The sequence below is a fragment of the Haliotis rufescens genome, unplaced genomic scaffold (genome assembly GCF_023055435.1).
Source record: "Haliotis rufescens isolate VD_foot unplaced genomic scaffold, xgHalRufe1.0.p SCAF_48, whole genome shotgun sequence".
NCBI classification, from domain to species: Eukaryota; Metazoa; Mollusca; class Gastropoda; order Lepetellida; family Haliotidae; genus Haliotis; species Haliotis rufescens.
In genome coordinates this window covers 2,567,003-2,583,719 of record NW_025964201.1, presented here as the reverse complement: position 1 = coordinate 2,583,719, position 16,717 = coordinate 2,567,003, and the positions used below count along the sequence as shown (strand labels likewise).

General features: G+C 42.5%; 1 protein-coding gene across 1 annotated transcript; it reads left to right on the top strand.

Moving 5' to 3' along the window:
* The first annotated feature begins 5,014 nt into the window (after nt 1–5,014).
* On the top strand, nt 5,015–16,651 carry LOC124112376. Its single transcript, XM_046472459.2, has 6 exons — nt 5,015–5,758; nt 12,431–12,724; nt 13,468–13,812; nt 14,999–15,082; nt 15,596–15,680; nt 16,049–16,651. Exons 1-6 carry the CDS (start codon nt 5,701–5,703, stop codon nt 16,365–16,367), a joined length of 1,185 nt encoding a protein of 394 aa, XP_046328415.2. The 5' UTR covers nt 5,015–5,700; the 3' UTR covers nt 16,368–16,651.
* Nucleotides 16,652–16,717: the final 66 nt, after the last annotated feature.

The following is a 16,717-nucleotide window of genomic DNA, read 5'->3' as shown; positions in this document are numbered from 1 at the left end:
CGTCAATGTCTTCTCTGTTTATGCATTGGTTCCATACTATTAGTTAGGGCGTCATTAGTTGCCGTATGCAGTGTCATATTAGGTTACCTATATTACTAATCTAATATAACACCGAATACGGCAACTAAGACACCATAACGAATTTATCATGGCGAAAAGTTTACACACTCTGGTATTTATATCGCCCATGTTGTCAGAATGAGAACTTGACACTTACAAATGTGGACGTTGAGGGTCAAAGGGAGACTACTCTTTAAAATTTAGAAGCCAAACCTCGTTGATAATTTTAGCTATAATCTTTATCAATAACGTCACGAACATGGTCTAAAAAAAGATTAATGTCCTTGCACATCACAATTAACAGTGTCGAATAACGAATTTCTCAAATTTTCATGTGACAAGTGGGTGTTGGAAAATCCAAGATGGCTGCAACTGACGGTATACGGTCTCATATGAGGTCAGTAACAACCATCCTGGATTTTACTGACGGGATAAGGGCTCATGTGGGGTCAGTTGTTCTGCTCTCTGATTGGCCAATCTCACTTTGAGGTATAATAAAGGAAGATAGAAGATACAGAGATACATGATACATGAGACATATATGATACAGAGATATATGATACATAGACATAAATAAAACACAGGGTCTGTCTCGAGGCCACAGAACAGAACAGAGTGAGTGAGTGAGTGAGTGAGTGAGTTGAGTTTAACGCCGCTTTTAACATTATTCCAGTTATATCAGTTGGGGGGGGGGGGGGGGGGGGGGGGCGGTCGGGTAGCCTAGTGGTTAAAGCGTTCGCTCGTCACGCCGAAGACCTGTGTTCGATTCCCGACATGGGTACAATGTGTGAAGCCCATTTCTGGTGTCCCCCGCCGTGATATTGCTGGAATATTGCTTAAAAAACGGCGTAAAACTATATTCACTCACTATATCAGTTGGGTCAGCTCAATGTGGGATGAAAGCACATGCAGGTGATGCAGGTCTCAGACGTTTACCACTTCGTTGAAACCCACGAGCACGGGTATGGTGCTGACAAAATTAGAAACATAATCGGGGCGAACCGGGATTCGAACCCACAATCATAGGTTTCTGGCGTGGCCAAGGGACGTAATTCTGCAGATCGAATCGCGGAGCCTTAGACGACTGTGCCACCCGTGCCCCCAACACTACAGAACATGTTGTATCAACACTGTTGACGCTGATGCCGCGCCAAGGAAACTGCTGCAGTCAATGGACATTTGCGGGGAAATAATGTAACACTATACTGTAACACATTAATGTAACACTTTTATCTGGTAAACGTGACGAGGAAGTGTGCGTATCCAGAGTGAGTTTACCTCGTTGTTCACTTTCGACACATTTATTATATGTGGGTGGGGCCATGTACGGATAAAGAGGCAAATATGAAAGGTCAGGTAGGTACTACTTTCAGTGTTTACAAACAAACATGGCGTCGCCCTTGTCAATCTGCGATCGAGACAGAATTAACTATTGGGAATATTGGAGAAACTCCTGGGGTAATTGTTATCGTTATCACAACAAATGTCTGTGATACTGAAAAGCAGTGTCCACCTGGGACGCAGGTGAATCATTTCTCACGTTTTAGCAACTTTGGAGATATAAATCGCGAAGGAATTCAGCGAGGGCTCTGCTGCGTGCCGTCTTTCCCTAAACTTCAAACAGTTGGGGTTGGCCGACTTGATTACACTCTTCAAAAAAAGAAACGCACAGGTAGTATGTAGTCCATGGACTACACAAAAAATCCGGTTTATAAATTGGATATATGTTATTCGAAAATGTTGGTGGCCGGATATTCGACAGACGGTGCGTCAAAACGCAGCCATTGTCGATTTGCAATGTCTTAAACGGCATTTTTTTCACACTTGTTCAAAAATGTCAGGGAGGAAAACAGTAAAGCAAAAGGCAAGCATAAGCCAATAATTTGTCATTCAATAATTATTGTCAACATTTTTCAAGTTCGAAAATGCCGAGACCTCCAAAGAGGGGAATCGCAGTTTTCTGTTGCACGCCACTTCAACGTCCACCACAGCACCATTTGCCGCCTTTGTGACCGATACACACAGTTGGGGTGGGGGCATATCCTACACCACAAGATCTGACCTGCTTGTGGTTCAGGGAAATTTGACAGCAAATCGCTACATGAATCAAATTCTTCAACCTCACCTTCAGAGGAAGCTGTTTCAACAGGACAACGCTCTACAGCACACAGCTCGTGTCACGGTAGACTACCTTCATAATGCCAACATCAACGGCTTGCCCTGGCGTCGAGATCTCCAGATTTCAACCCAATCGAACACCTCTAGGATGTACTCGATCGATGTGAACGTCAACGTCAGAACACGCCGCAGACACCCCCACAACTGGCCAACGCGTTACAAGCAGAATGGCGCAGGACAGAATTTGTACACTTATCCAGTCAGTGCCGAGGAGATGCTGAGTCGTGATTGCTGCCCGGGGCGGTCACACGAGATACTGATTTCAGCGCAACCTTGTGGCCTTTTGTGTCGTGACAATGAACAGTTTTCAATGCCTTTGTACAACGACAACATGTGACTATCGAGCTCAAGAATTTCACATTTGTATCAATGATATTAAATGAAATATATCGACTTTATTATGTACAACACATTTCCTAAAAATCCACCCGTGCGTTTTCTTTTTTGAAGAGTGTAGAATTAAATTGAATTTTGTGGATGTCTAGACACCACGTGACAGTATCTATTCTAATGCCAAAATGTTTTGCCCCTTAGGTTGATTTTTTTTAAGGTGGCCTGGAATAACATCCATAACAAAACATGGATAATTATAGGACTGTTCTTGGGCATGGTGTCAGTGTAGAAAACGATGATTCTGAAGTTATTACTCTACAAAATACTGAAGTAATCAAATCACCCATTACACCCAAACTAAAAACTGTTCTTGATATCAATAAAAAAATGAATAATAATTTACGTATAACAGGGAAACAATGTCTCCTGCTGCGTCTGTCCAGGGCCCCGTTCCACAAAGCGATCTTAGCGCTAAGGTGATTGTAACTCCCATTCTTTAACACTGATCATGACTCACGACAGTCGTAGCGCTAAGGTGATTGTAACTCGCATTCTTTAACACTGATCATGACTTACGACAGTCGTAGCGCTAAGGTGATTGTAACTCCCATTCTTTAACACTGATCATGACTTACGACAGTCGTAGCGCTAAGATTGCTTTGTGGAACGGGGCCCAGAGTTGTAAAGAAGTGGAATCATGATGTAATGCCTCATCCATAGGGTGGGGAAACCTACCTGTGTGTCCAGTCCCATAGGGGAACTCAAACAAATACATAGAGGTTATCACGCGTGTGTGTTTGGGGATGGTAAATATCCTGCATTAGGAATAAACATTGTATTAAGCGAGCCTTGGCGAGCTAAATACATAGTGTTTATTCCTAATACAGGATATTTACCATCCCCAAACACACATGCGTGATAACCTCTTTATCATATAAATGTCATTTTTTTAAATCTGTGTTTCAAAATCGCTTTCCCTCTCTCAAAAACATTACCGAAACATTGCGAGTTTTCCTGGAATGCGCGCATTAATATTTATTACGTCACAGGGTAAGTGATGTGTCAGTCGGACAGTGACAGTAGCCAATATAGTTCCAACTGAAATCTGTTTCTTATACAGTGGCGAAGCAACATATACGCAAAACAACAATTGTTTTTAATTTCCTTTCGCGGCAATCGATCATCGGTCTGTCTGCTAGATTAACTGCCCTTTGTCAAAGGGAAGCTACTCTTACCCTAGTCAATGAGACGTCACGGCCACGTTCAGACGTTGTTGACAGTCGGTCTGTCCTGTCATAACGTTAAGAAGTGTAGTCAGATGTACACACAGCGACAAAACGAAACAAGGTAACAATTCAAACATATTTCGGCCAAATCCAACTTTTTTAATTTGTGGAGAAAGGTTCAAGCCGCAGAGGTCTACAAGCACAGATATGGCTACTGATCCCGCTTGGCTAGGCCTCGTGCCCTCGCAAAATTGTGTCGAAATTTATATCTCCAAAGTTGCCAAAACTTATAAAATGCCTTAGCTACGTCACAGTTAGACACTGATTTTCAGTATATAAGACTGTTCTTTTGATAATGAAAGCAATTATCTCTGTAGTTTATCCAGATTCCCGATGGTTAATTCTGACTCGATCGCCGAATGACGAGGGCGACGCCATGTTTGTTTATAAACAGTGAAAGTAGTCCCTACTTGACCTTTGATATTTGCATCTCTATCCGCATATGACCCCAACGGATATCGTTTTTATCCGTTGGCTTTATCCTGCCGAGAAACCTTCCCATTATATGATAAATATGCATATATGTTTTATAATATATAAATTAACCAAGTCATCCACACGGCATCGTTGACGTCATTCGAATCGTATTGTGATGTAAGGTCGAAATGACGTCACACTAGAAACGACGTCAGAGCTGAGGATTGTCGGCATCATTCGACAATTGTGGTTCTTTAGACGGCGATGGTGATCAGTACACTTTTCTGAAGGGGAGCTCAAGGGGATTGAGAAATAGTGTGACATAGATAACTTATTGCATACTGAAAGTCGTGTCATCCGAAAGTCGTATAAGAATTCATGTATTCATGCATTACGATTCATTTCGTAAAGCAGTATGACGCATATGCCCGTGTAATGATCTATATACATCATATCCCAGTGTGTATTTGGTCTATTGCTGGAGCAGGTATCAAGACACAATCTCGGTCACACGTGAAGAAACGTGACACACACTGATTGTGTCTAGACAGATGTTAAAGACACCACGTCGGGATCAGAGCACATGCGACACTAATCCTCTACTGTGAGCTCCGTATAGGGCACCCTGACCCAGCATTGTGAATATCTTCTGAAGAGGATACACATATATGTACATACAGGGCGCCCTGACCCAGTATTGTGAATGACTGTTAAGAGGACATCTCATGTATATGTTTAACGTAAAAGCACGACACACCCAGAGAAGATCTCTAAAGGAAATATATATCTATGTATTCGAGCAAATAGGATGAATACTAAATGTCTTCATCAAATGCACCCCAACATGAGCATTTAAAATCGCCGAGGCGTGCGAAGGGCATTTTTATACTTGTACTCAAACAGGCGAACACAAACCCGACAGACTTGAGAAACGTGTTTGTCAAGGAGTAGATCACTGCAGACGGTGAAGAAAACATTATATGGGACATGACATTGCAGAGTACCTAGAAAAGAGAAGAGGGGAAGACATGCTACTGTGGCGAGGCTGACACGCTGTTCTGGGGAGGCTGACACGCTGTTCTGGGGAGGCTGACACGCTGTTCTGGGGAGGCTGACACGCTGTTCTGGGGAGGCTGACACGCTATTCTGGGGAGGCTGACACGCTATTCTGGGGAGGCTGACACGCTATTCTGGGGAGGCTGACACGCTGTTCTGGGGAGGCTGACACGCTATTCTGGGGAGGCTGACACGCTGTTCTGGGGAGGCTGACACGCTGTTCTGGGGAGGCTGACACGCTATTCTAGGGAGGCTGACACGCTATTCTGGGGAGGCTGACACTCTACTGTGGCGAGGCTGACACGCTATTCTGGGAGGCTGACACTCTACTGTGGCGAGGCTGACACGCTGTAGACTGCCTGAACTAAGTATGATTGTATGGACGAATGTGGTGTTTATCCTCGGCCTGTGCACAAGCCTGTCACTGGGTGAGTAGTAGAGGAATCTAACATGTTGCTTGTAGAAACTGTCGAGGGTAGATGTTGCTGTTGCAAGTAGCTGTACGCTACAGATGCAGGATGTCGGTGTAGTTATGAGTGTCAAATGTAACGAATACACTCGTTTGTTGTTAATTTAGTCGCCAGTACTCGTATCAGCTATGAAGGTGTTGCAAACTATTTTTTATCTATACAATCCTAGTTGACTGGTTTCGTCTGTCGGTGTCTTCACTAATCGATACGCCCATGCTATCAATGACATCAACACGACGTACACGTCGTCAACAAGCGGGGTGTAAACTACATCAGACCGAGGAGGTCTTATCCGGGAATACAGCAAATCAGGAAAAACACAACTAATGTAAACAATCCATCAACAGAGGGTAGACCTGGCAGTTATCATCCCTTCCTACAACCACCTGCACAGTACTTTCATGTGAATACATAAGGGCGGTATCAGTAGGGCTTTCATGTGAATACATAAGACGGTATCAGTAGGGCTGTCATGTGAATACATAGATGCAGCATCAGTAGGGCTTTCATGTGAATACATAGGTGTAGTATCATTAGGTTTCTTTCATGGGAATACATAGGGGCAGTGTCAGTAGGGCTTTCATGTGAATATATAGGGAGGGTATAAGAATGGCTGTCATGTGAATACATAGGTGCAGTATCAGTAGGTCTTTCATGCGAATACATAGGGGCAGTATCAGTAGGGCTTTCATGTGAATATATAGGGAGGGTATCAGCATGGCTGTCATGTGAATACACAAGGACGGTATCAGTAGGACGTTTATCCGAATACATAGGGGCAGTATCAGTAGGGCTTTCATGTGAATTTATAGGGAGGGTATCAGAATGGCTGTCATGTGAATACACAAGGACGGTATCAGTAGGACGTTTATCCGAATACATAGGGGCGGTATCGGTAGGGCGTTCATGTAAATACACAAAGACGGTATAAGTATGACTTTTATCCGAATACATAGGGGCAGTATCAGTAGGGCTTTCATGTGAATACCTAGGAGTGGTATCAGTAGGAATTTCATGTGAATACACAAGGACGGTATCAGTAGGGCTTTTATGTGAATACTTAAGACAGTATCAATAGGGCTTTCATGTGAATTCATAGGGTTAGTATCGGTAGGGCTTTCATGTGAATACGTAGAGGCAGTATCAGTAGGGATTTAATGTGAATACATAGGTGCACTATCAGTAGAGCTTTTCTGGGAATACATAGGGGCGGTATCAGTATGGCGTTCATGAGAATACATAGGGGCGGTATCAGTAGGGCTTGCATGTAAACTCATAAGGACGGTATCAGTACCACTTTTATGGGAATACATAAGGGCGGTATCAATAGAACGTTCATGTGAATACATAGGGGCAGTATCAGTAGGGCTTGCATGTGAATTCATAAGGACGGTATCAGTACTGCTTTTATGGGAATACATAAGGGCGGTATCAATAAAACGTTCATGTGAATACATAGGGGCGATATCAGTAGGGTTTTTATGTGAATACGTAGAGGCAGTATAAGTAGGGTTTTAATGTGAATACATAGGTGCACTATCAGTAGAGCTTTCCTGGAAATACATAGGGGCGGTATCAGTGTGGCGTTCATGTGAATACATAAGGATGTTATCAGTAGGGCTTTCATGGGAAAACATAAGGGCAGTATCAGTAGGGCTTTCATGTGAATACATAAGGATGTTATCAGTAGGGTTTTCATGGGAATACATTGGGGCAGTATTAGTTGGACTTGCGTGCGAATACATAGGGGTAGTATCAGTAGGGCTTGCATGGGAATACAGAGGGACGATATCAGTTGGGCTTTCATGTGAATACATAAGGATGTTATCAGTAGGGTTTTCATGGGAATACATTGGGGCAGTATTAGTTGGACTTGCGTGCGAATACATAGGGGTAGTATCAGTAGGGCTTGCATGGGAATACAGAGGGACGGTATCAGTTGGGCTTTCATGTGAATACATAAGACAGTATCAGTAGGACTTTCATGTGAATACACACGGACGATATCAGTAGGGCTTTCTGGTGAATACGTAGAGGCAGTATCAGTAGGGTTTTAATGTGAATACATAGGGGCACTATCAGTAGAGCTTTTCTGGGAATACATAGGGGCGTTATCAGTAGGACTTTCATGGGAATAAATAGGGGGCGGTATCAGTAGGACTTTCATATGAATACATAAGGATGGTATCAGTAGGGCTTTCATGGGAATACATAAGGGCAGTATCAGTAGGGCTTTCATGTGAATACATAAGGGCAGTATCAGTAGGGCTTTCATGTGAATAAATAAGGACGGTATCAGTAGGGCTTGCATAGGAATACATAGGGACGGTATCAGTAGGACTTTCATGTGAATACATACGGACGATATCAGTAGGGCTTTCATAATAATAAATAGAGGCAGTATCAGTAGGGATTTAATGTGAATACATAGGTGCACTATCAGTAGAGCTTTCCTGGGAATACTTAGGGGCGGTATCAGTATGGCGTTCATGGGAATACATAGGGGCGGTATCAGTAGGGCTTTCATTTGAATACATTGGGGCAGTATCAGTATTGTTTTCATGTGAATATATAAGGGCAGTATCAGTAGGGATTTCATGTGAATACACAAGGACGGTATCAGTAGGGCTTGCATAGGAATTCACAGGTTCGATATCAGTAGGGCTTTCATGTGAATACATACGGACGGTATCAGTATGACGTTTATCCGAATACATAGGGGCAGTATCAGTAGGGCTTTCATGTGAATACATACGGACGGTATCAGTATGACGTTTATCCGAATACATAGGGGCAGTATCAGTAGGAATTTCATGTGAATACAGAAGGACGGTATCAGTAGGACTTTTATGCGAATACATAGGGGCAGTATCAGTAGAGCTTTCATGTGAATTCATTGGGACGGTATCAGTAGGGTTTTCATGTGAATTCATAGGGACGGTATCAGTGGGGCTTTCATGTGAATTTATAGGGACGGTATCAGTAGGGCTTTCGTTGGAATAAATTGGGGCAGTATCAGTATTACTTTCATGGGAATACATAGGGGCAGTATCAGTAGGGCTTTCATTGGAATACACAGGTGCGATATCAGTAGGGCTTTCATGTGAATACATACGGACGGTATCAGTTGGGCTTTTATGTGAATACATTAGGGCAGCATCAGTAGGGCTTTCATGGGAATACATAGGGGCAGTATCAGTAGGGCTTTCGTGTAAATACACATGGACGGTATCAGTAGGGCTTTCATGTGAACATGGTCGAAGCTGCCATTGTTTCCTGATGTTTGTAATTTTCACAATGTGCCTTAGATGTCTCGTGTCGAGATGCTTGAAGTTAAACCTATTGTTTTTTTATAGGTAACATTTAGTACGTGATATGAGTGGGAGACACCGCCAGATAAATCAAGAATTGTTGTTCATAAGCCATATCGTTCGAAAAACAAAACTACGATATCATGATTTAATTTATTTTGGTAGGAAGTCATATATACAAATATTGTTACAGTTGGTCATGTTACTTCAGCATTGTGGTGAACTAGAGCGCCTCGCAAAAATAGTGCTGGTGTACATTTATCATGGGAGAAGATCAATACAGCTTCCGTGGTCTAGTGGTAGAGCGTCCGCCCGGAGAGGGGAAGGTAGGGGTTCGATCCCCGTCACACCAAAAAATGTTAAAAGATGGTCATAAGAAACCTCGTCCTGATGCAGAGTCAGTTGTGCGATTCCTCCGACTTTACCCTGAGCATGTGTACACGAATCTCTATCAAATAGTGATGATACCAACTATCCGCGATAAAGTGAGTAAATCGCGCCCCACCTGTAGCACTGGGCACAAACACACGCAAAGGCAAGTCAGTTGTTCATCTGAAAGAACATGGGAGCAGATAGCAGGGAATTGCATCCGATATGATTGTTGTCAGAGATGCGTAACATTTGGAAATGGCCTCCACATGTCTCTCCTGACACGTTCTGAATTATTTACTGAATATGCTAACCTTGATAAGACAAGTGAGGAAGAGTCGTATGAATGACAACTGTGGGAATCTTCATAGAAAGAGCAAGGTCGAATGTCTCTCAGAACTTGTGAAATGTGCACATCAAAGGCTGGAGCTATTCCTTGACTTGAAGGTTAACTTGACTTTATTGCTGAAATACAATATTTTAACACTGTTACTTTCAATAGGTTGGCTAAATACCAGATTCTAACGTTGTTACTTTACATAAATCAGCTGTAACAACGAATGTTTTCGGTGGCACACACAAGGGGTAACGTCAAAACATTAAAAAGTACAATTTTATGATATGTTATGCAATATTCTACCATGAATTTGAAATTTACTCGATTCTGATTAGTCAATCAGAGGCTATTAAATCACAAAAAAACTCTGATTGAAACAGCTGGTTTGACGCCCGCATCACCGCGGAAGCTAATATTCATAGAAAAGTACTATTTTCAGCCATTGTCGGTAGGCATATTTAAATAATTATATCTACAATTACAGGTTACAAAATGCACAGATGCGGTTACTACAATATTTAAAGGATGTGTGGCAATACATTTCATGCAGAAAACACGATTTAAATCTAAAAAGGGAAACCTTTATGTATTTGCGAAACTAAAACTGTTGAGCAAAGGAAAATATTCTCGCCCATGGGCCAAACCTTTTTCTCCCCCATGGGCCAAATATTTCAATATTGCTATAAAATAGTTGAATTAAGTTAAAATGAGTTAAATTTTGTGTCATGATACTTGAATGACTACATTTAATGTATTTGCGAAACAAAAACATGAGTTTTAAGTAAAGGATCATATTCTCGCCCATGGGCCAAACCTATTTCTCGCCCATGGGCGAAATATTTCAATATCGCTATAAAATAGTTGAATTAAGTTAAAATGAGTTAAATTTTGTGTCATGATACTTGAATAAATACATTTAATGTATTTGCCAAACAAAAACATGAATTTTGAGTAATGGAACATATTCTCGCCCATGGGCAGGCCCATGGGCGAGAAAGTGTAAATATTGAGTTTTTTAACAATTTTTTTTAATTTTTTTCTTCCTTGGTATGTTCCCATGAAAACAGCATGTTTAATTTTGTAAATACCTTTGACCGAGAGTCGGTAAAGACCGTAGAGTTTCTGGACTTTTGGGTTTCCAGAATTAAAATGGGACGTGTTGAATGTATTTACGTTTTGGAGACAACAGAGAGCTTGGAATTTTGGCGCTTTTCTATATACGACTGTGACGTCATATCGTTTGCGATGTAGAGCGAAAGCCTTGCAAAGCTTGCTTTGTTTTCTTAAGGGATGCCCACCTCATGTTAGCTTAGCAAGTTGCCGTGCTTATATGCTTTCAATGCCTGTCATATGTTCCAGTGAAGTATTACGGTGTAAACAAACTGCTTGAGTATATACAGCGCCACATTTTGTTCGGTGATTCCGTAATTCAGATCGATAACCCACTCAAAACACTGAACTCAACCAATGCCGCTTCACTCAGTATATTTGCTAACATCAAAGAGTTCGCGTTTTATTTAGTCATGGTAGAATGGAGATAAACATACTGTGTTTTCAATGTAGAGCTAGGTTACCTGTAGATTTAACCGCGCTAAATTTAACATTTGAAGCCTCACGCTGCGCGTTCGGTTCCAAATTCAATTTAGTGGGGTTAAATCTACAGGTAACCTAGCTCTACATTGAAAACACAGTATGTTGATCTCCTAAATATAATATATGCATGATTAACATAGGACATGCATACAGTGAATTGGTAATCTCGTGCAACGCGATGCCTTTTAATGGAGTAGAATATTCACAATTGATTACATTTATGATTTAGTTTCTACGATCGCGTTACCTTTCTATCAACTAGCGTACCATAAAGAAAGCAGATAGATAAGGGTACAAATCTGTAAAAGATATAAATGGCATCAATATGAATTGATGTTGAGTCGAGGGAGCAAGAAGGTCTTCCCTCGGCTGTGGCGTGACAAAAAGTGACAATTTAAAGTGTCCACATCACACCCCGGGTATGTGCACGAGATACAGCTGGTCAGACAATCAGGAGTAGGAGTAAGAGATGAAGAGTACGTAAACGGACAGAGAGAGCTAAGTCATGTGAAAATACGTGTTTTAAATGTATACCCGGCGACACTTATGTTACTTCTTGGGCAAATTCCCTTGCGATTTTGATCCGAGCAGAAATTCTGATTCATGAGCATTAAGAAACAGATCAGCAAGAAAGGGAGCGCCATTGGGATGCCGGCGTCTTGCCTGTGTGTCTCAACCCTCATGTTTTTATAGATGTTACTACACTTTATAACATTAGTGCATATCAGTTTGAGTGAGTGAGTATGGTTTTACGCCGCTTTTAGCAATATTCCAGTAATATCACGGCGGGGGACACAAGAAAGGGGCTTCACACGTTGTACCCATGTCGGGAATCGAACCCGTGTCTTCGAGCGAACTCTTTAACCACTAGGCTACCCGACCGCCCCGTATATCAGTTTGACAACACCAAGACAGTTATACAGACACATATGTGTATAACACCTAGACAGTGATACCGAGACATATTTGTATTTTAGTGGACTCAACAAACAAACTCAAAACGACTCCACCGTGTTTCAGGTGAACTGTTGTCCAGGCATGTATGTAGCAATCAGTCCGAGACGTCCACGAGCCTGCAGTGCGGGCACCCTGGCAGGATCCACCTGGTCCGCGTCCTGTACAGGAAGACGTCACCAGGATGTGTCACACAGGACGACACGTGTGAATACCTGCAGGAGACTCAGAAACAAGGGCTGCGGACTGACTGCCAAGGGGCTTCATCCTGCCTGCAGGGAATCTCGAGTTTCTGGTTGACTGACACGTGTGGACCCACAACGTCATATATCGTGACACTGTCATATGAGTGTGTGACGGGTACGTGTGTTTCACGGTGTGACTGGCTGCTTACCACCAGGTCTCCTATCCCTTGCTGTACACAGACCAGGACATTTGTCTAGATTATGATACGTTCTTTCATATGATGTAAGAAGTAACATTGTCAAATTCACAGACGTTTCATTATCAATGAATTCCTTTTCCTTTCCTCATTATTATTATTATTTACAGATTAAAATAAAAAAAATGCAGAGGCTGAGGCTGTCAATGGGCCTATTCCAAAGAATTTTGTATTCATCATTTTCCATGATGCCCTCTTCATATTCCGGGTCGTACCATGGGTGGACCTCTGTGTCAAAACCACAAGCATGGCGAAGACGGTAATAAAATGATCGAGCCACCCCGTCATGTCGCTTAAGATATTCTGTCTGTGCCAAAGCTGGACACCCACTGACAATGTGTTGGACAGTCTCATTAAATTAATTGCATAATCTACATTTCATATTCATATTTTGATGCAAAATCACACATTGACGGTTTCGAGTTGGAAGTGACTGGTCCTGAGCAGCAAACAGAAAGCCTTCTGTTTCACTTTTCAGTCCAGACGACTTCATCCAAGCAAAGGACTCTGCAGGATTGCTGATCTTCTCAACAAATTGCACATACACTCGATGCAGTGGTCGTTCAGATAGCCTCTCCTTTAAAAAATGAGTCTTGGCCGATTTGATATGGCACTTCGCTTGGTTGACACTCATTATTATTATTATTGTCTTCAATTCCAGATCCCTATTTAGATATCTGCAGCAACACAGCGGTTTCTTCTGGAGCTGGTTATACCCTGTACCTCGCAACTCCCAACTACCCACGTGGTGTTCTCAACACCAGCAACACGTGCGCCTGCCACGTCGTGGGCGCGGCCATGAACGTGTACATCCTGGGACTGTTCTTCAGGCACAGGGAGGGTGACAGAGCCACCATGACGTTAAGGGGAGAAAACTCTTTGTGGAACTCCCACCCTGATCACTACTTTGTGTACAATACTCAAGCAATGGACAGCGTGGACAGTTTACACCTGAGTCTTGCTGCTAACGTGAAAATAGGTCAACATGCCTGGATAAAGATAGAAAGTAGGTGAATGTGTATTTACTTTGTTACACTGTTCACTAGGTATAGTGACCCGTGATGATCCGGGGTGGAATAGGTCTTCAGCAACCCATGCTTGCCGTAAAAAAACGACTATGCTTGTCGTAAGGTGCGACTAACGGGATCGGGTGGTCAGGCTCGCTGACTTGTTTGATGCATGTCATCGTATCCCAATTGCGTGGATAGATGCTCATGATGTCAATCACTGGATTGTCTGGTCGATTATTCACAGACCGCCTTCATATAGCTGGAATATTGCTGAGTGCGACGTTAAACAACAAACAAACAAACACTAGGTATAGTAGTGTAGAAACCTGTTCTCTGACAAACAAACCTAACAATTCTTGTTCCGCACAATACATCACTGTGTTACATGTATAATATGCATTTATATGTACATTGCTACTTATGGCACGGCGATGGAAGGTACTGATATTCCTTGTGTAAGTATCCGTGGTTCACGGGTTCGAATCCCAAATTCTTTCCAATTATGATCCTTGGCCTGTCAGCACCATATCCATACTCGGGGATTTCACAAAAGAGTTAAGCGTCCGAGACAGACTGTGATGTAACATTTCTAGAACTTATGTAGTTGCATCACCTCTCTGTGTTGGGCAGATATGTGTTGACGTTTACAGCGCGTGGAATAGGAATTTCATGAAATCAGATCTTAGTTCTCGCTACCACTAAACGAAGATCTGAGGACATCCCATTAGGGGTCACGTCAGACCGACCTTTCGCGAAGTTTGACCGACCAATGGAATGACTAACAAGAAGTCGACAATAGCCAATCAGAAGGCAGCTTAATCGAGCTCTACGGTACGAGTTTCAAACTGGCGACTGCGCTTTGACATATACTCTCACATTCTGGAATGGCAAACAGATGGTCTAGATTGTATGAATACAGACATAACTGTCGTTCGGAATACCATGTGTGTGTTTTTTCAAGGTTGCACGATAACAAATCACATTCCAATTGTCATTTTCATGATCTGATAAGCGATGCTCTGATTGGTCAGATGAAAGGTCGTTCTGACATGACCTGCAATGGGATGTCCTCAGATGTTGTTTTTTTGGGGCGGTAGCGAGAACTAAGATCTAATTTTAATTAAACTGGAGGAATGGTTGATCAATGCGTCATAACGATAGTAACTAATAAAACATTGGCAGGTGCAGCATCCATGACAGTCACGTGCAGTGGAGGTGCACCTGCACACACACTATCGTCTTTAAAACCACCTGCAAACGTCAAAGGTAAGTTGATAATAAACTTTTTGTACTTAGATAAGTAAATATTCGAGTGAATGTTGTTTACCGCTGCCTATAATGATCGACCACACCGGTCGACGATCAACGCCTTCAGTGAACGATGACATACTTTGAGCAGGTCAAACTCCCTAGTTCAGTTTCTTCCTGTAATCAGCATCAGGCACCGGGGACTTCATCTCACTGGGGGTAACCCAACAGAGCAGGTATTGAATGAAAGACACTCGTGATGACAAACGTGTAATATTAAATCTGTTGACAAACTGTTTAACATTTTACCTTTGAAACGTCAATCAGATTTGACTACGAATTCTCTCTCTCTCTCTCTCTCTCTCTCTCTCTCTCTCTCTCTCTCTCTCTCTCAATCTCTCCCTCCCTCTCTCTCTCTCTCTCTCTCTCTCTCTCTCTCTCTCGTTGTGTAGTAGATATGGTAACCCACACCCTGCAAGAGCATGTTGAAAATTACCGCTTTGATGTAGACAGTTTATGTAACGATTTCAGAAGACACTGCCGTGATAGTAGGGAGTGTCGTTGGAGCAGTGGCTGTCATAGGCCTTCTCCTCCTGGTTGCAGCAGTCGTGTATTTGTAAGTAGCATACTCCAGGATGTAACGACATGTTTAGCTACTGAACGGTAACTGTCTATTAACATGCTCATGTGTGTCCCTTAGGGTACCAGAAATCTAGGATCGTGGGTCAGAATCCCGGTTCGACCTGAGTAGGTTTTAGGTTTGTGAGCACCATACAGGTGTTCGTGGGTTTCACAAAGCGGTAAAAGTGTAATACCTGCATCACATCTGGTTTTTCCTCCCACATGAAGCTTTCACGCCGTTATACAACTAGAACACGGGTCAAACAAGACTCACCACTTATTGACAACAATTATTGACAACCATTCGCAGGAAAACAATCATGTGTGACGTCTAAGAGTTTCTATTCCTTACTTCTGTTTCAGCAAAGTAATCCAGCATTCCAGATGCTGTTGTAACCGTAAGGCGACGGCAAGCATGCCTACAAACGAGCACACGTACACCCACTTTGATCACGTGATTGAACCACCTGACCAATCAGAAGTGCCGTTTCATGAACACATGGCAGAGGACTCAGACAGCAACACCTACCAGCGCCTGGACATCTGTGACAGCCAAGATGGCGACCATGACTACAGAAAGCTGGACGGGAATGCTAACTTTGAAGAACTGCCGACCAATCCTCACCAAAGTGACCAAAACTCGGAATTCAGGAATACCACACCTGAAAATATGTTTGTCTAGATAATAAGAATAATGTGCATATTTATAATGGGCCAAATCCACACCCCAAAGCATGTTCCAAGTGTGACATTATTACCGCGTTGAATGGATCAGTGTGCACTCGATTTTCATTCTCATCTCCCTGAGGAGAATACAACCTTTGAAGGTGAACAGTCACATTACATACTGCCGGGAGTTCATTCACTGTTTGGTGAACAGAGCCATCTTCGAACAACGTTACGTGATGAATCGACATTGTTGTACAGTTGAAACTCATACAAAATTAAAACATGACAAACCATTTACTACATGAATTATTTTACGTGGCTGACTTTAACTAACACGACTAAAGGCTTTTTGCAGTGACTAGA